Source organism: Pelodiscus sinensis, chromosome 1, assembly GCF_049634645.1.
Source record: "Pelodiscus sinensis isolate JC-2024 chromosome 1, ASM4963464v1, whole genome shotgun sequence".
In the NCBI taxonomy this organism is placed as follows: Eukaryota; Metazoa; Chordata; order Testudines; family Trionychidae; genus Pelodiscus; species Pelodiscus sinensis.
In genome coordinates this window covers 106206400-106233532 of record NC_134711.1, presented here as the reverse complement: position 1 = coordinate 106233532, position 27133 = coordinate 106206400, and the positions used below count along the sequence as shown (strand labels likewise).

The following is a 27133-nucleotide window of genomic DNA, read 5'->3' as shown; positions in this document are numbered from 1 at the left end:
GAGGAAGAAATCAACTCACTTCCTGTTATGGTTAGCCTTTTAATTTTAACCAAGAGTTTGTCTCCGAAGGATAATCTTTCCATAGAAAAGTATATCCTTCAGATATTGAGGAATATAGTAAGGTAAAGTAAAGTAACAGATTTACCTTTAAATTAAAGCAGCAGTAATCATTCTAGGTAATTTAGAGTTGCATTTAGTACATTTCTCATGGAAGATGCCTATTTGATCTTATCTAAAGGCATCAATGAAGCTTTCTTCCTGGCCTGGAGCCAAAACTGTTCCTCTCCTATCTTCAACTAGAAAAGTAACCATTCTTCCTCCCTACTGAGCAGTTCTTTTACCAGACCTGGCAGGACCTCTCCCTAGGTCCCTTTATTTAATGTCCCTGATCCATTTCTCTCTCCAAGAGCGGCCAACAAGAATATTAACAAGACTGAACAGCTCATTTCAAATAACCCTGATACTAATTTTGTCCTTTGAGGCAGTGGGAGGTTGAACAGTCTCATTCAGGCTTTCATACTGAGCAAGAATGCCATCTTCCTTGGCTTTGTGCTTCACTTGTCATTTGGATTCTTCCTTGTCATGTTCCCTTTTGGACTAAGATTCTTAAAAACCACGGTGTTGAATTTTATAGTGGACATTTTGTCTCCCCCATCAGAGTTACTAGACACTTAACCCCAGAGTTGTCTTTCAGGGTAAGAGAACAATTGCTGACATTGATTCAGCATCAATACTTCCTGGAGCTACTTCTTGAAAAGTAAAGAGATGGAGGACTCTTAGGAAGGTGGCCTTTTATGCTTGGAGGCTTTGAGAAGGGAAGTAACTGATGTCTCTTAACCAGCCTTATTAGAAAAGAGACAGAGTAATCCTGGGAGTATTCTAGACAAACCATTAGAATGGGCGGGAGAACCTAAGGCATGGGGGCCAAATGCTGCCCCTTGGCTTGCTTGGATCCGGACCCCATGGCTTAGGGTTCCCCTACCCCAGCATCAAGGAGTCCATGCTGATGCTCCAGCCAGCCCTCCTACCGCCACCTCCCTCGGGGCTGGAGCACACAAAATCTACTAGCCTGGGCCCCCCTCCCAAGGCTCTGGTGCACAAGGGGAATGTGGGAAACTTTCTCCTTCTTAGTCAGGGGCCAACATCAGTGATGGTTTTCTTCCGTGGATCAGCAGCACCCAACCCAAAAAAGGTTCCCCACCCCTGCATTAGAAGGAGTATGGCCGAAAGGAATCTAGCGATGATCGTGGACTACAAACTAAACATGAGACAGAGTGACACACTTGGGGAAAAAAAAAAAAAAAAAAACCACCACAAAAACCCACAAACAATTACTCTGCAATGCATTAACAGGAATGTTGTACATAAGACAAGAGAAATAATGCTTCTGCTCTACTGTGCACTCATTTGGTCTTAACTGGAATATCACATCTAGGTACCATATTTCAGAAAAGATGTTGACAAATTTGAGATGGTCCAGGGAAGAGCAACAAAAATTATTAGAGGTCTAGAAAATATGATCTATGAGGGAAGACTGAAAGAATTGGGTTTGTTTTGTTGGGAAAAGAGAAGACAGGGGGACATGATAGCAGCTTGCAAGTGCCTAAAAGTAGGCTACAAGGAGGTGGGAGAAAGATTGTTCTCCTTAGCCTCTGAGGATAGGACAAGAAGCAATGGGCTTAAAAATCACAGCAAGGGAGTTTTAGGTTGGACATTAGGAAAAACTTCCTAACTGTTAGGATGATTAAGCACTGGAATAAATTGCATAAGGAGGTTGTGGAATCTCCATCACTGGAGATATTTAAGAGCAGGTGAGATGAAAATCTGTCAGGGATGATTTAGATAAAGGGTGGGTAATAATTTCTGCAGGAGGGCTACTTCATGAATTTTGGCAGTGGTTGCAGGCCACCTTCCCCACCACCATCACCACCAGAATGGGCAGGATCTCAGGTGGAAGCGACAGGGCATCAGGAAGAAACAGGCTGTTCCCTCTAGGTGCTGGGCGTGGAGGAGTGACACGGTGGCCATGGGCCAGATCAAATGGCTTGGTAGGCCGTATCCGGCCCACATCTTACCCACCCCTGTTTTAGCTGGTGTTTGGTCCTGCCATGAATGCAGGGGACTTACTGACCTGTTGAGGTCCCTTCCAATTCTATATGTCTGTTACTTGCCAACTGTGATGCAGAGTGATTAGTAAAGAGATGGGGTGGGGATGGATATTTATCCCATTAGAGAAAATGGATGTGAATTAGTTAATTACATCAAGGGAAATCCTTCCATTTGAACTACTTGTTTCATCCCTTGAGAAAGTCATTCTCCATCCATGCTATGCCCGCATGATGGAGAATCCTTCCCTACTAGAATAGCAGTGGAGGCTTCATCTGTAAGACTGATCAAAGTCACAATATAGAATTAGAGCTCATCTTGCTATTCACCAGTTGATTGCCTCTTTCTCCATTTGGTTAGAACCTTGCTGACAGCAGCAAAGTTTAAATGCTCAAGCTGAATTAGAGGTGATACTGCATCCCCTGGCATAAAGTGTCTTCCATATGAGGGGTTTACTGTTTGGTTCAATGGCTCTCGACACCTGCTCTATATAAATCGTTCCAGCACTCCTACTGACATGTCCATCAGTGCTTTGCAAGAAGGCAGCTACACACAGAGAATAGTGGGTGAATGCCACCTGTGGGGAGGTGAAGAGCGGGAAGGATATTAAGAAAAGGTAACAGAGTGGCCAAAAATAGGAGGCTTAGATGGGCAGTGACAATAGACACATTACCAGCCTTCTGCCAGTTACAGGCAGCTAACAGAAATTATGATAGTTGGAAAGTGAGATTTGTAGGAGTGTACTGAATTGCCAATCATCATTACAGAGGCAGAAGTTTCTGGGAGGATCTAGAGTGAGTTTAATTTGAGGGTGGGAGGGCTGTGAGAAAGATGCCAGTTTCTTTTAGCTATAAATGCAGTTTAAATAAGGACAGTTAAATTCATTGGTAGAATATAACTCAACTGCCACCTTAAAGTTGTGTGTTTTTAAAACCATACCACATATTAGCCCTGCAAACATCCACATATATGGATGCAGATATCCGCAGCTCATTTTTGCAGATGTGGACAGGATATCCACAAGTCATTCTTATAGACATGGATACCACTTTGTATCCATGAAGGACTAACCATATATTGTACGCCCACCCGCCCACCCGCCCACCCACTCTCATGCAAAATTGCTGCAAATGTCAGCACAGTAACAGTAATGGCATAGACACATTTCTAAAAGTTGAAGCCCTATTTTTCAGATCTCCTGTGCTATCTTCCCTTTCACTCAAGGCATTTATTTGCCTCCCTCTTCCCTCCCCCACCCCCGCAAAAAAGGATCTCTTTTTGGTTCCCTCTCCAATCCCACACCAGCTCCCATCTGGATTCCTAAATCTTAGTGTAATAGGATGGCAGCAACTAAAGCAGTATTTCTGCAATACCACCTGACAGAAAGGTAATTCTAGATAAGCAGGCACGGGGGCATAAGTATAATGACACATAAATGCAAAGGCCTCTGTCCATCAAAATGCCTTCTCCTTCCTATTGTGTCACTGAAGAAAAAAAACAACAACAAAAAAACAATACAACAAAAACATGAAACATCCAGGGTACGTCTACACTACAGCGCTAGTTCGAACTAACTTAGTTCGAATTAGTTAATTCGAACTAAGCTAGTTCGAACTAACGCGTCTAGAACTAAAAACTAGTTCGAACTAGCGTTTTGCTAGTTCGAACTAGTAAGTCCACATTGAGTGGACTCTGAACAGGGCTTAAGGATGGCCGGAAGCAGTGCCGGCAGGGCATAAAAGGAGGACTTAGAGCATGGAGATGCTGTCTCAGGCTAGCCGAGGGCTGCGCTTAAAGGGTCCCGACCCCCACCCCGGACACACAGTTCTAAGGGGTGCCCCGCTTGCAAATACGTTCTGGCTTGGAGTGCCCGGAGTGCCCACACTCAGCACATCACAGCACTCGGCCATCAGCCCGGCTGCACTTGCCGCAGGCTGCCATCTGGGGAGAGGGGGCAATCGGGGGGCTGCAGGAGAGCTTCCACCCCCAGAAGCCCGCAGAGACAGCCCAGTCCTCCCCATCGGGGGCTCGTACCCCATTCCTCCCTCACCTCCTTCCACTTACCCTTCCCTAGCCCCCCTTCTTATTGATGTACAAAATAAAGATAACGTTTCTTCCAACATTGACTCTGTCTTTATTGAACAAAACTGGGGGAGACTGGGAAAAGGAGGTGGGAGAGGGGAAGAGAAAGACTGGGAGAGGGGAGGGCAACTAACATGATCAGGGGTTGGGAACAGGTCCCAGATGAAGAGAGGTTACAGAGACTGGGACTGTCCAGCTTAGAAAAGAGGAGACGGAGCGGGGACAGGATAGAGGTCTCTAAAAGCAGGGGTTGGGTGGAGAGGGTGCATTCAGAAAAGTTCTTCCTGAGTTCCCATAAAGAAGGACTAGAGGACACCAAAGGAAAGGAATGGGTAGCAGGCTTGAAACTAGTAAGAGAAAGTTGTTGTTGTTGTTGTTGACAAAGCAAATAGTTAACCTGCGGAACTCCTTGCTGCAGGAGGCTGTGAAGGCTACAACTAGAACAGAGTTGAAAGGGAAGTGAGATCAAGTCATGGAGGTTGGGTCCATGGAGTGGTATTAGCCAGGGGGTAGGAGTGGTGTCCCTGCCCAAAGTTTGTGGAAGGCTGGAGAGGGATGGCACGAGACAAATGGCTTGGTCATTATCTTCGGTCCATCCCCTCCAGGGTCCCTAGGGTTGGCCGCTGTTGGCAGACAGGCTACTGGGCTAGATGGACCTTTGGTCTGACCCAGGACGGCCATTGTAAGCTCAGGGCTCAGTGTCGGGGGTCTCAGTGGACCCCCTTGATTTTCATGCACACCTGGTCCTGGGTGGCCAGGCTGGCAGCTCTCCTGCCCTAGACAGCCACTTTCCTGTGCCTAGTGCGGAGATCGTGGACGAGGTCCACGATGTCCGCACTAGCCCAGGAAGGTGCCCGCCTCTTGCGGTCCAGGGCAAGCTCCCGGGAGCCGCCAGCCTGGTCCCGGCAAGAGGGGGTGGGCTGGGGGGCATCGGGTGGGTGGCTCTGTGCCGTGCCAGATGCAGGGTCTGCTAGCTGGGTGCTGGCAGGCTTGCACCTGGCACGGGCACCGTAGCCAGCCCGTGCCCCTTTAAGGGGTCCGGGGCCGGGAGGGGGGCATAGAGTTTCCCTGGTGTTGGCCAGAGTGGCCACCAGGGAAACCTGGGGAGGGCTAGCCTCCCACTAGTTCGAACTAAAGGGCTACACAGCCCTTAGTTCGAACTAGCTAGTTCGAACTAGGCGTTAGTCCTCGTAAAATGAGGTTTACCTAGTTCGAACTAAGCGCTCCGCTAGTTCGATTCAAATTCGAACTAGCGGAGCGCTAGTGTAGCACCTATTAAAGTTAGTTCGAACTAACGTCCGTTAGTTCGAACTAACTTTGTAGTGTAGACATACCCCCAGTGATTTAGTAGCCTGACCTAAGGAGAAACTCACTACACCAGAGAAAGAGGAGGGAAAGCTCTATTCAGCCAAGCCAGGGAAAACCAAGGATAACTCCCTTTCCTTTTAAGCAGAGCGGCTTGACCTTCCAACCCCCTAACTCATCCATGCGCCAGTTCAAATGCAGTTGAACTGTGGCCTCAACAACTCTGCCTAGGCTCAGTTCCTGTATCCTTGCCACAGGCTGGCCTAAAAACTGTTTCACATGGTTCCATCAGGGCAGCAAGCGACTAAACGACAGAGATAAACAAGTGCAGGCCAGAGCTACGTAAACATACATTCTTCTCCGGCAAAGTTATTGGAGAGAGCAAGACTTGTCGGGCCTTTATTAAATTCACTGCATAGACATCTTTTAAAGTGCGGTGACCTAGACTTCAGCGTCTTCCTAACCTAACCCCGCAGGCCAGGCATAACAGCTCTGTACTACGTCGAGTAGCTATGCAAAGAAATTCAATACACTAGCAGCTAAATTACATGAAAGGATTTTATTTAGCTTATTACTGTATTTAAGCCTCACACACAGGCAGGTCATTTTATGAACAAATCTTTACAGTACGAAGTTAATTTAGGAAAGTAATCCGAACTAGATGACATTTAAAAACAATTAGTTAAGAGTATAAGAAGCTCTTCTGTTTACACAAGATAAAATCCAAATCATACAAAAAAAGACCCAGTATATGGGTCACTTGAAAAGTTCACTGACATCACTCAAATACAGTTGTCTACTGGTATATACATTATTCCCACTGTTATCCAAGAGCAGAGAAGAAATACTTATTAGCGCTGTTTTGAAGCACTATACATTTCTAATTCACTGCCATATATGGTGTCGCCACATTTTTATGTATTTAAAAAAATTCAAACAAATAGGAGACCTCAGCGTTTATTTTGCCAACATTAACAGATTACAAGATACATATTGAAATATACCAAGTAGCTTAATTTTTTTCCCCACAGTCCACTATTTTGACGGAAAGGCAGTAAAATTTCAGTGGTATGCTCATCTACACAGAGCTACAACACAACCGTGTGTCTATACATTCTGATAAATGGAAATGAAGTGTGAGGGATGCACACGTTCATTTGTAATTAGAGTTTTAGAATACATGGAGATGTTATTTTGACAGTGTAATAGGTCTTCTGCTTTACCTTGCTTCAGCTGGCATAATTAGGTATCATTAATATCTACCTTACTCTTCAGAGCATGAAGTATTTCTCCTTTCCAGACTGTCTAAATAAGATGCAGAGCTCCTGCTCAAGCAAGATTCATGCTCTCTCATTTCACCCTGAAAATGGCAATTTAAGTAAAATCATCATGGCTAATTAAATTATATAATTTCTTAAATTGATTGTGCACTTACAGAGCTTCTGTATACCATGTAACACAAGCTTTATTTGGATGGGTATAACCTGGAGTCAACCGCTCTGAACAAAAGAATGTTTTCAATGAAACTAGGGCTACATCTACACTACAGCCTAGACTAGCGGTCTCCAACCTTTTTACACCCAAGATCACTTTTTAAATCTCAGAACAGGCGAAGATCTACCGCCCCGCCCCTTCCTTGAAGCCCCTCCCCTTCCTTGAAGCCCCTCCCTCTCTATTCTCCTCCTGTCCATCACTTGCTATCCCCAGCCCTTACTTACACACTCTGATAAACAGTTTATTTTTAAATTATGCGATACATACAATTAAAATCACGTGTTTATAGTTATGAAATAAATGGTCTGTTTTTTATTCATGCTATTTAAATCTAAAATGAAGCATTTATAATTATACATTTTGTGGGGACAGAGTTCTGCGGCTGGGGGCAGGGGAGAGGGAACAGGGTGCTGGGGGGGCAGAGGACAGGATTCTGAAGCAGGGGACAGAGTGCCAGTGGGGACAGAGTTCGGGGAGCAGGGATGGGAGTACGGACAGTATTCGGGGAGTGGGGACAGCATTCTGGGAGTGGGGACAGGGGAGAGGGGACAGCATTCTGTAGCTGGGGACAGAGTTCAGGGAGTGGGGACAGGAGTGGGGACAGGGGAGTGGGATGCCAGTGGAGGCAGAGAGTCCCCTGCATCTCCCTCTTCCCAGCATTCCCCCCCTCCCCCCCCGGAAACCAGTGCATGCCTGCCCCGGGGCCAAACCCCCCCCCCCCTCCAGGGAAGCCCTGCACGCGCGCCTGCCCAGGGGGCCGATCCCCCCACCCGCGCAGGGAAGTCCCACGCGCAGTCACCTGCCCCGGGGCCAACTCCCCCCTCCACGCAGGGAAGCCCCGCGCGCTCTCACCTGCCCCGGGGCCAACCCTCCCCCCCCACCTCCCCGTGCAGGAAAGCCTCGCACGTGCGTGCGCGTACCTGCCCAGGGAGCCGACCCCCCCCACCTGCGCAGGGAAGCCCCACGGGCGCTTGTCCCAACGCCAACCCCCTCCCCACGCCGGGAAGCCCCGGGGCCAAACCCCAGCGCGCCGGAAGCCGACACTACCTCCGTCTTCTCTGGAGGTAAGTAGTGGGGCTTCTGGGGGGTGGGAGGGAAATGGGGGCGGGGCTTACAGGACACCTCACGAGCGACTGGTCGAGGCCTCGATATCGACCAGTAGCTCGCGAGCGACCAGTTGGTGACCACGGGCCTAGACCAACACTCTGAGATTGATCCAAAAGTGATCAGTGTAGCTGGTCTAGTAAAGATCCTCCAACTGATCCACAGTTCATTCTAGTGTTAACCCTTTTACTCTACCCCAGATGAGAGAAGCAAGGCAAGTCAACAGGAGAGTTTTTCCTGTGGATCCCCTACACTAACTCAACTTAAGGTACATTGACCCCAGCTATGTTATTCATATAGCTGAAGTTGTGTCGCTTAAGTCAACGTTCTGCTATAGTGTAGATGTAGCCTCAAATAGTAAAGAAAGATTTGAGAGATCAAATATTCTGCTTCTAACTACAATTTCACCAAAATTAAAAGTAATTATTTTCAAGATTCTATTAATCAGAATACAGTATAGTAGCATCATTTGGTAACTCCCAATACATTCCAATTCTAGACCCAATACATTCCAATTCTAAAGAGAATGCCATATTTTTGGCTTAGAACTACAAAAAGCCAAGCAAGACTTCCTGGAACTCAAATAGAGTTCAAGCAACATTGAAAGTTACAAATATCTTTCAATATTTGTTGCTTCTGAAATAAACCAAAGCATCAATACTGTGACTCTACTGGCAAAAAAAATTAAGAAAGTATAAGTGGAAATGGATGTCCAGCTTGCCTTGAAACTAATCTTCATCTATTAAGGGAGGGAGGGTTTTTTTAATGTGGAAATGAAAAACCTGAATAGAAAAGCTCAGTAGTTCTCTCCACACCTCAGGCAAAAGCTTTCTGCATGCAAACTGCATCACTCCTGCATAAACACTTGTTTCCAGAAACAGATGGCAGCCTGCAAGACCTACAAATTCTTTGTCTAGAGAGTGGCAAACTAGGTCCGATTGCCTATCAAAGTCAATGGTCACATTGTGAAGCACTGACCCTAACAAATCCATTATGCTTATTTCTACAACAATGCTAAACCAGACAAGTGAGTCAGACTTAATGGGAAAGGGTGGGAAGGATTTTCTATACACCCAATGACAAGACAGATTGTTCTTAACAGGTCCTTCACAGAAGAACAGTTGAAGCTCACTCAGGAGCTCTAGGGCAAGAACGATACACTATTTTGAGGAAGATGCTTTAAAACTGATTACCTCCTTTGCAGCCCACTGACTTTAATGAAGCTGCATGCACAATGTATGTCAGCCAAACTGCCCACTTAAGTCAATCCTGCGCATTAAGAACTGTAAGGCAAGGCCCTGTGTACTACAACACACATTTATACTTCTAGTTTCTGACCTCCTTCTCTTCTCCTCCCCACCCCCGCTTTTGTAGCACAGCTGCACTGATCTGCAGCAAATTCATATAAGAAAGGTTCTATTAATAGCTGCAGTGGAAAATGAACAGGTGGAATACTTACTCGCCATTTTTTTCTGACTGAGCTGAGAGTCAACCTGATGGGCAGGGTGATGGTGACTCCTCTCAAGGCATGAATTGCTTCTTCCAAACAAGGCAGGGAGAAACATGGAAACCAGCTAGCAGGGACTGGGGGGAAAGGTTTTTTTTTTGTTTTTTTTTTAAATTGAGAAACACCAAATAATCTTGACATGAAAATGCTCTATCTAGATTTGTTACCGCTTGACTGATGGAAGGGAACACCCAAAACATATGCATCAGTTGCAACCACATCACAGGAAAGAAAACTTATTTGTCTTTCTAGTTCATACTTGTGAATAAGCCAGGCCATAAGAGATTCAGTGGCAAGATAATTAAGGCTTTCATATTAAAAAACATGTATGTTCTGTACTTGCTGGACCTTTTTTCAGATTCCTCCAATAAAGTGAGCAGATTTCATTTGGAAATTAAACTCTCTATTCAACTGCCCAAGCACAAAATCGATTTAATAAAGAAACTGCAAAAGTGAAGCTGACATTAGAGGCATTTAAATCAAACATGTGAATGGGACTCTTGCATATATACTGCTTGCCTGATAACACAAGCTTATTGCATAAATGAAGATTGTACAACCAAGTCTTATTAATCATGGCCATTGAGCATTGGTCTGAAAGAATGCAGGAATCCAACTAGTGCAATATATTTTTAGTTGTATTACAATTTAGATTTAGTTAATATGGCTTGCCCTTCCCTCCCTTGTAGTTTACAACTTGCTTGCTCTAGAGGACATGAAATAGAGATATGCTGGAGCTCAGGACTAGACATACAAAAGACTGTTTATTTAAAGGGTTTATTATGGCTTTTCTACCAAAAGACTGGAAAGCAAAAAAAACAAATAAACCAACAGACTGTTCCTGTAGCAGCTGACTAGCAATTAGTTTGGCTAAGGCCAAATGGTTCTCTACAGTTTCAGATGTTTTTCAGTTCCTCTTTTCATAAGCTTTCATATGTCAGCTTATAGATGCATGAGAGATACACGATTATAATTGAACACAAGTGAACAATTATGTGTTATGTTCTTCCTAAAACCGTAACATGGATGCTCATGTTATTAACAACACAGCAGTGTATCTGAACAGTTTATGACTGCCTGCATAGCAGGGTGCTCTGGAATTTGTTTTATTTAATAAATATTTAATGTACAGGAACTGTGCAGATTACCAGTTTCTCTCAAAATGTTTTGACATCCATGCTCCTCACATGACAATGATGCTTTCTTTAAAAATTGCTGCTGTAGACAGAAGGAAAGATTTAGGTTCCACTTTTAACAGCATGGTTAAACTGGTGACTTGAAATACAATACATAATAAGGTTGCAGGACTTCAATAGAAAACATCTTAAGTGAAAATCTCTTCTTAAAAAATTAGGTCTTGTGTTACTTCAATGCATCTGACACTTCAGAAAATTACACCCTTTAAAAAGAAACAGCTCTGCAAAACCAAGTCTCCAGAAAATTCATTTGTTTCTCTCAATGATCAGGATTCCACATAGTTTATGACTGACAACTGATGGGAACCTCAGTCTGTCTCAGCTGATAAAATCTGCACATTATTTTCAATGTGCAGAGGGGCGGCGCTACGGGACCAACCTGGCAGCACCCCAGTTGCTCTTCCCCGGGAGTCCCGGATTCAGCCGCTGCTGAAACTGACCAGTGGCTGACTTGGGGAAGCCAGGGGCAGAGCAGCTCCAATTGTCCGGCTGCCTGGAGCACTTCTGGGTTCCAGGTGGTGCCAGACCACTGGATACCGGACAACTGGAGTTTTACTATACTAGCAGTAATAGAGTACAAGTTCATATATGCCTTTGTGTTTTGGATGTAACCAAACATCAAGTGGGCTTCAACTAATAAAAGGAATGCTTAGAGAAAACTGAGTCATGGTAAATCTCAATTTATTAGGGAAACTGTTTGCAACTTCCATCCACTCATTAATGCATGTGTTTAAAAAAATGCTACTTGAATACATGGGAAAGTAAGACTAAATCTGAAACCAGCCTGCTTGGACTGTAAGGAGCACAAAATCTGGTGTCACATTTTTAAAGCTTGAAGAGTCTACATATCTGGTAGTGTTATAACCTTGAGAAAAGGCTGATGTCACAGTTCATCTCAGATTTTCGTAGACAAACAGTTGAATGATGGCTGCAGTCACTACAGCCAAAGGTCAATACAATGAAAAGTAGTGCATTATATATATTTAAAGTATTTTGTATTGTTAAATACAAATCATTATGAAGTAAGCCATACAAGAATACCCCATTATAAATTGTAAGACTGATTTTTCTCCTTTTAAAAGAAATAGAGATATCATTTATATTCACTGAGAACCAATGGTACAACATCTGTATGAAAAGGTCACCTCTAAATTTCTTCTGAAAAGTCTTTCACTTTCCATCCACAAACAAACATCTCATTTTACTCAGAATTGTACCATTTTTGAAAGTGCTGCCTTGTTTCAATACTCAGTTGTGGGAATTAAACATTCATACAGATTATTAAAACAAAAAATAAAAAATGCTTCATAAATGGAAGCTAGCTATTCAGTACTCACAATACTCAGCTGATTTCTCTCTCAGAAGCAAGCATTACAGTTTCCTTATTATAATTAAGTTGCTATTTTCATTACTAAATTCTAAAAACTAACATTTTACAAATGTAATCCCATCACCTACTAAAGAAAGAGACTAGCAGACTGCAAACTAGATCATGATTAAATTAAACAGAACATCCTTTCTTGCAATCCATTGACAATTAAAAGCAATAGATTTATTACATACTATTTTCATTTGTTCAATCATTTTAATTTGTGATGGAACAACAAAAAGCCCCAATCACTAATCAAGGAAAGAAGTCATTGTTTGTTCTCCATACACTCCTGCAGCAGGCTCCATCTGTCTCCCAATTTTCAATGGGCAGACTAAAAAGCTGCTTCCCTAACCAAGTTATAAATACCTTAGTGTATTCCATTGATATGAATAGTAGTTGAGTAAATTAACTTTGCTTCATGCTTCTACTTTAAACACTTATCAGATTATGAATGAAAGATAATAGATGCCTGAAGCCTTTTATTGCTGAAGAGCCCAAATTTCAGAGATTTGTGATTATAAGGACTAGCGTGTAGAAATCAGGTATGTAGTTACACTTACAGGTGGCCAAGTTAAGACAGAATTTGCCAGTTAGTGCTAATGGAGCACAAAATGCTTTTTTAAATAAGGGAAGTTATATACATGTCACTAGCAAGTGAAATGATCTGTAACAGCCAATGTATATGTACAGTAAATGGCACATCAGATTAAGAAAAAAATCTGCCATTGTCAATACCACAGAATAGCTGTCACTATGCCCCCATGGTTTTTCAGATTAAATCCCTAACCCCTCCCCATGTTTTCCCCAATACAGGACCCAAGTGAACAGGGAAAAGCTGGGGAAGAAGGAGGTGCAGAGAAATTCTGGCTTCCCCACTGTGAAGGTCCACAGAAGCCCTGAAAATACTATTGCCTGGATGCAGGGTCCATTTTATGGCTAAATTAAAACCTGCTAAATGATTACATTAGCTAGCACTAGATTCTTCACAAATTCAATCCCCGATTGTAATTATTGTTAAAAGTGACAAGCAAGCTAGTAATCAAATAAAATTCAGCATATACATTCCAAGGTGGGGGGGAGGGAGGAAGAGACACATTTTTTCAGTTTGAGTTTTAGAAAAGTGTCATATTCATGTCTATAAGTTTTTTTTAAATGAGAGTTTTTGAAGGCAGATTTGGGGATGGGTTGTGGTAAATCAAGAAACTTATGTTCTTTGCAAGTTTCAAAAGTATATTGTTACCTTAACTTTTATACCATCACTTAGAGCAGGGTCATTTCAGACCTATAAGATCTTTAACTTTTTTTTTTTTTTTTTTTTTTAAGAGTAACTTCTGTATAAGGGAACAGTCTTGAAATTCACTCTTCTCAAATATCCACATTGATATTCTGAAGTTTAATTCATGGATTTAATGGGAAAAGACTTAATTTTACATTTAAGACATAACATGTTTATGCATGGTAAAGAGACACCATTTCCAACTAGTTCACTGATTTGGTATGCAACCTCAACATCACTATTGACAAGGTGGCTATGAAAAAGCTTGATGAATCCTTATTTCCAACGGTTAGCTGCAGATGCCAGAGAGAGTCTGATATTGAGCAATGTTAGCAATGCAGTCAAGTCGTTGTAAACACAATCTTGAATAATGGTCCATTAGAGAGAGACATCATTTAAGATACAACATTTACTAATCTTTTTTATATAGATCCTAGCAAGGTCCTCGGTATCTTAACCTAGTTAAAAAGAGCCAGTTACGAAAACACTTAATTTTGGGGTGGGACTACTCTAAGTCCCCTTCCCTCCTCACACAAACTATATTGCAGGTCTTTAATACTTGACAATGTTCTTTCAATATGTCAGTCACATGTTCTTCTATTATATTTTTCTACACAACGGTACACTATTGTGTTAGTGCAGCAGAACTAAGAACTAAACTGGACTATGAAGACACTAGCCTTATTCATTTTCAACATTAAGTGAAGTGGAAAGATTGAAAGAGAAACCTAAGAGATAAGAAGTACATTAGTTTCTCTTTTGTGTAGCATGAATGACTGCAGGTTACTTTTAGCTTTTTCTTTTATAATTTTAAAAGTGGAGGACATTTATTTTCATAGGCAAATAAAAGTTAATGATTAACCATTTCAAAGAAGAACATGGTCAGAATTCCTCCATAGTATGTAAAACTGAAAATAAGCACTTTGAAAGAGCAAATGAAGCGGGGATTTAAATATCCTGTGCTTCATTTACATAATCGTGTAATGGCGCTCTTTTGAAAAAGTGCTATTTCAAAATTGAAACCGCAGTCTAGACGTGGTTCTCTCGAAAATGTGGAGCTTTTTCAAAAGATCCTGTCAATTTCGAAACAGCGCTTTTTCAAAAGAGCGCCATTACACGATTATGTAAATGAAGCACAGGATATTTAAATCCCCACTTCATTTGCGCTTTCAAAGTGCTTCATTTACATCCCATCACCTACTAGGATTTGTTGTGCCTGGGTATTTGAATTTATATATAAAAAAAAAGTCAGAGTACAGATTAAGGTGTTAGTCATCTGCCCTTAAGTTTAATCTTGTTTCAAGGGAACATAAATACATGATCTCAGTTGTGTATTATTTGTAGCACTGTCAAGAAAATAAAGTGAAGAGTTAACATATTCCCTTTTAACCAGAGGAGTAACAGGTCATTTAAACAGACTAAGATTAAAAACAATTCTCATCTATATTGACAAAAATCTAATATTATATATAATTTTCCCATATTATCTTGTATATTTTTTATTGCGGAAGCCCCAGCTTGTCCTTAACATCTATTACAAGTAGGGATGTTAAAAAGCAGTTGCATGGTTACGTGCACCTCAAGAACAGGCCAGCAGCCAGCCCCCCAGGGGCAGGGCAGAGCCCACATATAGCCTGTAACAGTAACTGATAAGCCCAGGCTTCAGTTAACCATTTGAACAGTTATACTTTTACATCCCTAATTACAATAGGAAGTCTACTCTCTCCATCCATACATTCCATATTGTGTACATGACTCAGTAAAACCTATTAGGCCAGTGGTTCCCAAGCTCCAGTCCGCGGCCAGCTGCTGGTCTGCGACTTGGTGGCTGTCGGGCCACTGTGGCTGCCAGAGCTCAAGTCAGGTGTTCTCGATAGCTCAGCTCCAGCAGCCATGGTGCTACTGGCATGTCAGGAGAAGGCGAAGCAGGAGGTGCATCCCTCCCTCCTCCAAACTTGGGGAGGGAGGGAGAGCATGCGCTGCGAACAGCTGCTCCCCCTGCCCACATGGCGGCTTTTGCTGGCATCAGTGCTGAGGCACCAGCAGGAGTAGGCAGAAGGAGGCGGCAGCACCTCCTCTCTCTTCCCCCCTCGGTAATGGCAACTAGTTGGGACTCCACCCTTGGCCAGCAGCGGCGCTGAGGTGGCGACAGGAGGTGGCACGTCCTCCCTCAGCAATGGCAGTTCAGCTGAGATGCTGTGCTTCCCAACCCTTCCCCCCTCCACAGGGGCATGAGATGTGCTTGGGGAAAGAGGGAGTGCGAAGGAGGAGGGAGCATGTGCGCAGGCAACAGCCACTCCCCCTGTGCATGGCAATAACAGCCATGCTCCTTAAGAGAGGCAGCCTTGCTCTGGGGAATGTTGTGGTTGGGGGGCAACGGGATGTTGGGTGAGAGTATGGTGGGGTCACGAGGCAAGAGGCTGTAGGTGTCAGAGGCTAAAGGGTCAAAAGGGCATGAGGCATAGGGATGGGTGGTAAAAGGATGTTAGGCACTGGGGAGCAAGGGGCTGGGTTGGAGCTAGGGGGCCAAGTACCATTGTATTTGTATATTTGCCGGTCCACCAAAAGTTTGTCAGTTTTCTAGTCTCCAGCATTAAAAAAAAAAAAAAAAAAAAAAAAAAAAGGTTGAAAACCACCGTATTAGACTCATTAGACTACCCATTACTCTTTTACAGACCTTCTCTTCTAGCAATAAATTGAAGAAAGCATCCCCTTCTGTTCAAGTGATGGATATTAAAACCCCATTGCCTCCAGGTTCACAAACAATTCCATCACAACCCACCTTCTCATGAGATGCAAGAAAAAGTTAATTAAGCTCTATGGTGTCACTTTCTCTGCTGGTCCTTTCCAGGGTCACATCCTTATCATCAGGACTTGTCAAACCGCAGCGAGCCCTGCTCACCAGCCTCGCTGTCCGGTGTTCTGCGCATGTGCAGATTGTTCTGCACATGCGCAGATTGCCGGAACCCAGCTCTTCCGGGTTGCAACAGAGCGAGTAGATTGCATTATTTGTCGAGCCCTGCTTATCATTGACCTTGACAATCCTATTTTAACAATTTGGCCACAAACTGGCCAAGTCCCAGACTCTGCATCTTGAATTATTTTATTTTAATAAAAGAAGACTTCAGACCATTAAGTCATCTGCTTTTGTAACAAGAAATCAGAAACAGGAACGGCAACTGTGACAAGATCCTTTGCTATGGTCTCATCTAGCTACATAAGGAAATTAACCAGCATTACTACTGTAACACAATACTTCACTAAATTGAAAGAAGGCCACTATTCTTCTGACTGAGAGTTCACCTGGAGAATTATGTCAATAACGATACTGGAAAAATTATACCGTTACAGTAGGACTGGTAAGTTTTCCTGTGTAGACAGTCTAAGTGAGAATTTTAACAGCCCCTCTACTCAATTTTACAACTCACTGGTGAAGGGAAGATTTTCTATTTGCTTATTGAACAAAAGTCTTTATTCCTACAAGACACTCAATCAGTTTCCTTACTAAAAGTGTCATCTTAAAATCTTTTTTGCTTACAATGGAACTGTTCTGATGTTTTATTGCGATACTACAGAGTGTAGACAGGTGGATGAAATAATCTGTTTTATTGGACCAACTTCTGTTGTGGTGAGACACACGCTTTCAAGCTACCCAGAGATTTTCTTCTGGTCTGGGAAAGTACTCAGAGGATAAGAGCTAAACACAAGATTGAAGAGACATACAAAACTGAAGAGACAGTTTAGCATAAAGAGTTTTTGAATATGTGCTAATAAATCCACCTTGTCTCTTCAATATCTTGGGAATGACATGGCTATAGCAACATTATACAGTATCACAATGCATGGAATAAGGTATACAAAATTAAGTTTCAGTACAATATTTTGGATAATTTAGGATCAAAAGTGTAAACCTCCCCCCCAAACTTATTAAAAAGTCGAGTCTTTCCTTTTACATCCTAGGCCAAATTTCGATATTTACTAGGATGGATTAGTTTTAAGCCATGCAATTCTGAAGCTGACAGTTTAATAGCTGCTTTAGTCTATCTGAGAAAAAGTAGGCTTGAAGATAGAAACAAACTTGAATTAACTGTGTTTCCATCTCAGGACTCAAGAGAAAAGTTGCCATTCATGCTATTTGGTATAGAGTTCAAAAGGGCACAGAAACAAATACTTAATTTTCATGCTCTTCAGGATCAGGTCACATCAAACATATTGTTCCTCTTCTGACCCCAGCTAGCTATTAAGCTTAAGTTCAAGCTTGAATCGTATTTTTTCTCACCCACCACAAAAGGAGATTTTCTTCTAGCCTCAAAATAAGTTTTGCAGTACCAAGTAGTTTCTTTGCTTGAAATCATATCAATACTGCTTTGAATGCTGGAGGTGTTGCAACACATTAAAAAGGTCAGATAATTAGAGATACATTTGCAGTTAAACTTACTGAAAATGAATTCCCTATAGGATAAAAATTAATTGGATGTTATGGTACTGGATCCATTTGCTATTAGTTCAGTTTGAGTGCTTAGTTATCAAATAGTTAGAGAGAGCACAAAGGAACTAAGCAAAATAAGGGCTTCTCAGACACTGTAAAGTTACTGGGCTGAAACTCTCTCACTCAGGAGTGTGAAAAAAAAAATCAGCCCCCTGGAAGCAAGTTTCAGTGTAGAAACTTGTCAATGTAGACAGCTAGCTTTATTGCTGCAAGCTTAGACAAAGCCTATGCCACTGTTGCACTGCAATGGAAAGCTGTTTTTAAAATAAAATTTATTTATAAATGAACACTCAATTTACAAAGTAAGTCGTTAAATTGTTTCCACAGAAGACGTACACACCACCAATCTAGGTTTAAATACAGGCAAAATGTACTACAAAGGCTATCCCTAGTTATAAGGAACACATAGGTCATGTAATTCCAGATGATGTTGGAATGCTGACTCATTTGGCAGCTTGTCAGTAAGCCACATGATTTACTGAAGTGTCTGTTTCTCACTGCTGATGGCACGTGAGTCCCCTGGGGTGGGGAGAAAAAGGGAATTGCTCAAACTTCCATTCAAAATCATTTAAAAAGTGATACCACTGACATAACAGAAGAGTTAACCTCTTGCAATATGATTTGTATTTTCAGTTCCCAACTGTAATTTGATTGTATTAAGGACACCGTTCAGCAAGGCATTTACAGATGTGCTTAACAACATGTGACCAGGATTTACATGCTTAAAGTTAAGCATGTACTTAATTACTTTGCTGGATTTGGGCTAGCGTTTTCCCATCACAGGCGTAACTGTCCTTCTGGAAGCCTATGATGTACTTCAGTTTGTAACAGAGATGGGAACCTCAATATTGTCATAGCTACATAACCCCATTATGCTGGTATTTAATTTTTACAAACACCCAAAATAAAGAGGACAATCTATACAGATGTAGAGGAATATATTTATGTCTCTTTAACAGTGCCAAATGTTTAATTTACACTACAGCTTCTGGCCAGTCCACACATTTGTCTTACTGTATGAACAAGCAAGAAAGTAAGGTGCTGTCCGGGCCCCTCTGCCCCATCACACAATACATGTGCCATTAAATCACAACCAAGGAAGGAAGCTGTTAAAGTTGCCCAGACCCGTAATCAAACTAACATCCACACTACTGACCCTGCAGTATTTTTCCAATCCTATCATCTAATTAAAAATGTCAGTAGCAATTTACATTATTTTAATGTAGTAAGATGTATTATCCTTATTACTGTGCTTTCAGAGTCTTATTACACCTCAAGATGCAAATGGTCCAGTAAGAACCTTGATCAGCTTATGTAATAATTTTTTTTTGTATTGCTGCAATACTCCGTTTTCTGCTGAGGATCTGGGACACATACTGCTAGGCATTATGCACAGATGTACTAGACAGTCACTGCACTAAAGAGCTTACCCAGTTGAAGCATAGGACAAAACAAAGCAGACAGATGCAAAAAATAAGTGAAGAAGGTTGAGGTAACAGCGAGACAAGTTTCGCATGATAAGCGGCACATCTATTGCTTAGCCCTACAGTTTTGTTTAGTATAGTAGAATTGGAATAAAGAGTCCTGGGGTGTTTTTACAATGCTACTGTAAGTATAATTGAGTTAAAGTATATTTCTTGGCTGTGACTGGTTAAGTCGACAAGCAAAATGCGTCATGTACATCCTCAAGCAACACTGTTGGAATTGGACTACTTTAAAAACTTGAGTTATTCTAATACCAGTTTTATTAAGAAAGTTTTTAGAAGTATTTAAGTCATTTATTTTAAACAGATATTTTAAGACCTCCTCTGCAAGTTCTCCAGGTTTTCAATACATACACTACATCCTAGACTGGACAGTGTTAAGTCTTCATAATGGAAAAAAGAGTCTGACTAGTGGTATCAGAACTGGTGAACTGAAGACATTAAAGTAACATGTGAAATGCAACGGCAAAAAAAATACAGTATATTTTATTATTTATATTCACTCAAAGTCCTCATTTTGTCTTACTATGTGAAACAGCTTAGGTAGAAATTACAAGTCCGCTATTACCTGATATGGTGATAAACCCTTCTAAAATTGGCTAGCAAGTTATTTTCAGAAACAGAAGTAAAAAATTACAAGTGTTAAAACCTTAAAAGATCATATTATTTAAGTCAAGAGATTTAGTACACTGTTCACCTTCAGTGGTGAGATGCCACCAAAACCAGGAATTTTCTACTCAAAGTAGTAACATTTAGATGTGCGTATGAAATGTTACACATTAAAGGCAAAAATGTTTAAAAGGGTGTACAATTAAACTCTTAACTTTAAGCCAAGAAATTCTAAACGATAGGTCCCAGAATAGCCTTAACCATGTGCTTAGTGCACAATATACAGGGTCTCATTATCTGATCACAAAATTTACATTAATAGGAAAGACAACATGCAATTTTTGAACCTTAGATTAATGCATTTTACACGAGGGAATGAAATTCAAAAATTGTGACAGTCTTACTACAAAACAAATCAGAAAATAGAGATCTATTTATGTCAAGATCTGTTATATAATGAAAATCCTTACTGCAGTTCATGGTTACCATCAGAAGGATTTAAGCTTCCCATAGCAACCTTACTCCCGATCCTGCGTGTTCACATATATATGTAACTTTGCTCAGGTACACAGTTCCATTGAAGGTAATGGGGACTATTTACCTGAGTAGTCAAGATATACATATGCATAATAAAAGACAGGACTATGTAGCACTTTAAAGACTAACAAGATGGTTTATTAGGTGATGAGCTTGCGTGGGCCAGACCCACTTGAAGTCACCTAATAAACCATCTTGTTAGTCTTTAAAGTGCTACATAGTCCTGTCTTTTGTTTCAGCTAGACTAGACTAACACGGCTACATTTCTATTACTATTCTATATGCATAATAGTTTGCAGAATCAGTGCTCTATTGTGGAATTCCTTTACTTTGTACAATTAAACCTCAGACAAAGCTGCGGGTGGTTTAATATTTTGGTATTTTTTCTAAGCTGAAATTCAATTTTCTTTCTAATTATTTGTTCCCTGTCTTTGACTGTACAATCCTGAAATATAGTTGAATGGATTTTCTATTAACTTCCCAAGACAGTCAACTCAGTGCGCTAAGACACAGCATGTGTGATCTTGGCTCCAAATAATTATCACATCGTCCAAAACAATTTCCTTTGGTTTTCTATTAATGATAAAAAAAATAAAATGTTATTTCAGAAAGTTAAAATTTGGGTTTCTAAAAATCTGCATTTTTCCACTTCTCCAGGGGGATATTTTCCCTCCTACAATCCATGAAGTTAGAGGAAAATCCTGTCAGAATAATTAAAGTATTTTTCATTTCACTGGTTTTCCTTTGTAAATCTTTCAGACTCCTTCTCTCCCCCCAGTATTTTAATTACTTTATTCAAATCTTCCTGTCCTCTAGATGTTTTTATTTTATTCCGGATATAGATTGGGAATGGGAAACGTCACATTTAGTAGGACATTCGTCCATTATTTTTATATTTGTAATCTTACGCTTTTGTAATGTCCAGAATCCCACCACAACGGTGGAAGCACAGCCACTGTATGTTTATAATGTACAGACCAGCAGTGAATAAATGCTGACTTTTTTTGATGGTACCATATGAAGAAGATTCGTATGAACAAATCATTTTAATCCTTTTTGCACTGGCCTTCGAATTCAGTATGGAGACAGTATTTAAGGTTGTTCCACATACACCAGTTTCTAACAAATATAATCACCCTCCACAGTGGCTGGACAAGTTACATTTTTGTAAGGCACTTTTAAGCACTGTCTCACATCCCACTCCCCAGAAAGGGGGTGGGGAGAAAGAGGAAGAGGTAAAATACCTTGATACAGGAGGAGTGCCTTATGCTAAGGGCATCCTTTTAAACAGGTTTCCTTTTCTTTTTGAAGCTGACTGCCCTGGAAGACCTAAAATACAACTGCAGCTCGCAAGACTAGTTGCTCATCGCCTTCAGCTTTCCCTGTGTCCCTCTACATCAGTTTAGTGTTGCACCCCTTCCCAACAGTTACCTCCCTTAGAGCCTTCTAACTCGGACAGTGAGAAGCAAGACTAGTGTGCTTCACATCTTCCAAAACAATTTACTTTGATTTCCTAGGAATGGTGGAAACCCCAGCCCTTCCCGCGGGAGAGCCACGGCAGGGAACGAAAAGGGACTGCTTCATAGTGCCAGAAGGGACAAAGGTGACTTTCCTGCCCTTTGAGCCCAAGTTGCTGCTAAGCGCACACGTTTGGGAATGATCCCATCTTCGCAGCAGCCTCTGAAGTACGAGGCCAATGCAGCGAGAAGGAAAGGCTGCAGTCCACGCGGGAATACGATTACAGAGGCCCGTCTCAGTGCGACCTGCTAAATCCCAGCGACCTAACCCGCCCTAGCCACTGGGGCAACGGGTCTCTACAAAGTGGGGCGGAGGGCAGAGGGGAGCCCTGTGTGGGGGGGGGGGACGGGGACGGCGCCATCGTGCTTTTCATCCAGCCGGCTCCTTGGGCTGCAGTGAGTGGCTGGGACTCGGGCAGTCGCAGGAGACATGCCCAAGGGAGCTGCCTCCCCCTCGCAGTGGGCAAAAATCCCTCGGGAGGACTCCCCGAGAGCGGCCTCGGCCCACAATGAAGACGCCTGGGGGCGGGAGAGCGGCCAGGCCTGCTGCAGGCAGGGCTGGCGCACAGACACAGGCTGCAGGCAGCCCCCGGGTGCGCTGCCTTGCCGGGATATTAATAGCCACCAGCGCCCGGCGAGCTGCGCGCAAACGCCCCCGCCCGGTGCGGTGGCCAGTGAGCAATGACAGCAGCGAGGGGCAGCGGCCGCTCCCGCCGGCAGGGGCTGTGGGGGTGCAGAGAAAGGGGCTGCAGGGCAGCGAAATGCAGCCTGGGCACCTGCCGGCGGCCTCCCCCTCGCCCCACACTTACCGGACAGCTCGTCGGGCTCCAGCCCGCTGTCCGCGTCGGTGCCGCACAGCACGAAGTAATGCGCGAAGCGGCAGGGCGCCGAGCCGGGCCCGGGGGCAGCGCTCCCGCTCATCCCTCCTGCTGCAGCCGCCGCCGCCGCCGCCGCCGCCGCCCTGCTCCGCTCCAAGCCCCGGCGCGCGGGGCCGGGCTCTCGCGCTCCGGCCGCTGGGTCACAGCAGCGGCGTCTCCATCCCCAGCGGGGTCTCGGGGGGCAACCGCAGCTCGCGCCGCTCTCCCGGCCTCGCTCCCTTCCGAGCCGCGGCTCGCGCTCCTGCAGAAGCCCGCCGGGCGCGAGAGCACAGCGAAGGGCTCGTGCGCCGCCTGCACGGAGCGCCCAGGCAGTGGCAAAGGCAATGCCCCCCAGCCGCTGTCAGCTAAGTGAGGGGGGGTGGGGCAGCGCCGGCTGGGCTGAGCGCCCTCCCTACAGCAGCAACCAGTCACAGCAAGAGGAAGGGGCGGGCCCAGCGCTGCTGCTGCCCCACCCCCCCGCGGGACATTTAAATCACTGCGAGGGGGGGGTGGGGCGCTTTCAGTCCGGCTGCACTCAGTCCTTTCCTCCTAGTACGATACAGTGTGGTCAGAGCCTACTGAACTTTTGCACAACGAGCAGCTCCGGGTTAGCAAGCGCGGTCCTAAGGGGCAGTGATCTCTCCCAGCAGGACTCCGCAGCAGTCCCTAGAGAGGTAAAGGCGAAGCATGGTTTGTGTGACTCAAAGCCGAAACTGACAGTTCACGGATTGTATGTCACTGTCTCGGCTTTTATTTTAGAAAAGCCCTGTGGCAAGATCTCCTGGGAGGGGAAACAGCCCTAGGAACCACTGCAGCCAGCGCGTGTGCGCTCAGTTCCAGCTGTCCCATTCAGCCAAATGAGAGCTTGGGTAACATTTTTAAAAGCACCTAACTGATTTTAGAGCGTAAGGGTTGGGCTACATCTACACTGGCAGCTTCTTGTGCAAGAACTCGTACAGAAGAGAGCGTCTACACTGGCATGTGCTTTTGTGAAAGAGATGTGCTGTTGCACAAGAGCATCCCTGCCAGTGTAGATGCTCTCTTGCACAAGAAAACTCTGATGGCCATTTTAACCATAGGGGCTTCTTGCGCAAGAAATTCATGTTGCCTGTCTACACTGGCCTCTTGCGCAAGAACAGTTGCGCAAAAGGACTTATTCCTGAGTGGGACTGTCAGAGTTCTGGTGCAAGAAGCCCTGATTTCATACGTTAGAATGTCAGTTTACCTGCACAAGAACACGTGGCCAGTGTACACAGGCAGCAAGTTTTTCCTCATTTAGCATATTTCTGGTGTAAGAACCCGCCAGTGTAGACATAGACCTATTGACTTCAGAAGGCCAGGATTTTAGTTTTTAAAAAAATCCTGGCTCGTTTTTGAATGCGTGGGACTGGAAACAAGGCATAGCAATAGCTCTTAACCCCATTTCAATCACTTAGGTCTGTGGACTTCAACATAACTACAGGCAGTCCCCGGGTTACATACAAGATAGGGACTGTAGGTTTGTTCTTAAGTTGAATCTGTATGTAAGTCGGAACTGGCGTCCAGATTCAGCCGCTGCTGAAACTGACCGCCAGTTCTGACTTACATACAGATTCAACGTAAGAACCCCAAGCTTCCCCAAGTCAGCTGCTGCTGAAACTGATGAGCGCTGATTCCAGGAAGCCTGGGGCAGAGCAACTCTGCCTCGGGCTTCCTGTAGTCAGCGCTGGTCAGTTTCAGCAGCGGCTGACTTGGGGACGCCTGGGGCAGAGCAGCTGGGGTGCTGCTGGGTTGCTCCAGTAGCACCGCTCCTCGGCGCTACTGGACCAACCCAGCAGCACCCCAGCTGCTCTGCCCCAGGCGTCCTGATTCAGCCACTGCTGAAACTGACCAGCAGCGGCTGAATCAGGACCTGGGGCAGAGCAGCTGGGGTGCTGCCGGGTTGGTCCAGTAGTGCCCAGAGCGGGTGCTGCAGGACCAATCCGCAGCGCCCCAGCTGCTCTGCTCCAGGGTCCAAAACAAAAGCCTGGTCTGCTGGGGGGGGCACACTATCTGCGCCCCCCCCCCAGCAGACCAGGGACACGGGGAGCAGAGCAGCAGCGGGGTGCCGCGCCTCTGAGGCTTTGCTCTGGCAAAGTCTCAGAGGCGCGGGACCCTCCCCCCCGCGGCTGCGGCTTCAGTCCCGGTGCCTGTGGTCTGCTGGGGACCGTCCCCAGCAGACCACAGGCACCGGGACTCAAGCGGCAGCAGCGGGTGGGTTCCCGCGCTTCTGAGGCTTTGCAAAGCCTCAGAAGTGCGGGAACCCGCCCGGTGCCCCTGGTCTGCTGGAGACGGTCTCCAGCAGACCAGGGGCACCGGAGCAGCTTACGAACGGGGCTTTCTCGCCCCGGAGCTCGCAGGTAGCAATCCGCTACCTTGACCTCCGGGGCGAGAAAGCCCCGTTCGTAAGTGCGGATCCGACATAAGTCGGATCCGCGTAAGTTGGGGACTGCCTGTACATCAAATTGCAAGAGCAGAGCATCTGCCTTTGGAATCTGAATGAAGGGAATCTTATGGTTTGTTTTCATTGTTCGGGTTGTTATTGCAGAAGAGTGAGAATGAAGACGTTTAATATTTGGCTGTGAAAGCAGTGAGGCTTATGGCCATTCTGATGTGTTTCAGGAATGAGTTTGGTCTGTTTTTTTCCCCATTTCCTTAATCCCCTTGTTTTAATATCACATGATGGCTGAAATGTTGGAAAGGTCATTTGTTTGGCTAACTTACTTTGGATGATGGACTCTCAAATTCAAACACATTAGCGGTGGAAAATACCCACTGAAGTAGTATATCCTCTTTATCCTTGCAGGACTGCTTCCTATACTATATTTTCTAGAGTTTTATTGTGTGAAATTTAAAATATCCCAAATGTTGGGCTTCCACCATGTGCCTTAGGCAACTATTCCATCATCTAATCAGTCTGTTTCTAAGGAAGTTTCTCCCAATACTTAACATAAAGCTTTACCTTTGTTTTTTTCATTCAATTCCATTATTACTCATAGTCCTTGTACCATCATAAATATTCTTCTATCTTGGTGTTTGTAGTCAATAAATAATTGAAAGTTATAGAGTCCATTTTCTCTTAGCAAAGCTATTAACATTGAGAGATGTTAATCTTTCCTTGTAAATCATCTCCTCCAGCCATCTAATACAGGGTGTCCCCACTATAAGTTGCCCCAGTGTACATCCATTCCACACTGAAGTCACTGACGTTTGTGGGAACTGATGTGTTATAGGTCCTCCCATTCCGGGCTATGAATCATGTGAAACACTCCCCACAATTTGCTTAAATGGAAGTCAGCCACAGGAAAAAAAATTCCCTGCTTTAAGTTGTTTTGCTGTAAGTCCAAGTGTTTTGGAATGATCTCGGACTTATAATGAGGAGGGCCTGTAATTAGCTAAGTTTTTCTCTGAACTCTCTTGAGTTTAGCAGTCAGTCTCTCTCTGACAATGAAGTATCTTAAACTGGACTTAGTATTGCAAGTCTGGATTGCACCAGAGCCATATGCAGAGGGAGAAATGGAGAAAGGCAGACTTTCCTGCTCTGTAATAAGAAGATTGGGTTTTGCCCACAAAAGCTCCTGATACCATCTACATGTTTTGTTAGTCTTTAAGGTGCTACTAGACTATTTGGTTGTTTTTTTAAGTTTTTCCTGTTACAGACTAACTCGGCTACCCCTCTGAAGCTTCTGCTCTGTAATGTTTTTGTAAGCCGTCCCTAATCACATTGGCCTTAGTGACCACAAGTTACATATGCTCCCAGTGCCAAATTACATCTCAATGGTGGGTATTCCAGATTGCTCTTTTTTGCTTTTAAAGCTACTTTTTTTTTCTGTAAACAGGAAAAAAAAATCTGTTAATGTGCTTGTAATTTCTCTGACTGCAGCATGGAGTTTAGTAGGCTTGCTGCCAGTTCTAAGTAGGACCATCTGAGTGGGTTTTTTATTTTCCCTACATCTCACCCACAGCTAGGCTACTTTACATAATTTGGCTTGTTTATTAACTTACTTCTGTTTGACCATTCAGCTCTGGATCACATGCCTAGAGTTCACTCAGGCCCTAACTCCCATTCAAATGAAACTGGCTTATATGAAGATAATACTCTCTTGTTCTTTGGGTGCAGGCTTCTCTGCTGGAGATGAATGTGTGATATAACATAGTTGGAAAGAGGTACACACAAAAT

General features: G+C 43.9%; 2 protein-coding genes across 6 annotated transcripts in view; one reads left to right on the top strand and one right to left on the bottom strand.

The window, feature by feature from the left end:
* DENND5B (DENN domain containing 5B) overlaps positions 1-23363 on the bottom strand; it is a 189130-nt gene extending 165767 nt beyond the window's left edge. For 2 of the 4 annotated variants that reach the window (XM_075940572.1, XM_075940579.1), the window contains exon 1: positions 22888-23361. In XM_075940572.1, the coding sequence (XP_075796687.1) occupies positions 22888-22999 (112 nt within the window). In that variant the 5' untranslated portion in view covers positions 23000-23361. Of the gene's footprint in view, positions 1-22887 lie in introns of all 4 variants that reach the window. The other 2 variants (XM_075940597.1, XM_075940587.1) reach the window with 2 other exon arrangements.
* Positions 23364-23469: 106 nt separating this feature from the next.
* The window catches only part of ETFBKMT (electron transfer flavoprotein subunit beta lysine methyltransferase), a 47142-nt gene continuing 43478 nt past the window's right edge, over positions 23470-27133 (top strand). For both annotated transcript variants that reach the window (XM_075940544.1, XM_075940553.1), the window contains exon 1: positions 23470-23609. The gene's annotated coding sequence lies outside the window, so the exon portion shown is untranslated. The remainder of the gene's footprint in view (positions 23610-27133) is intronic.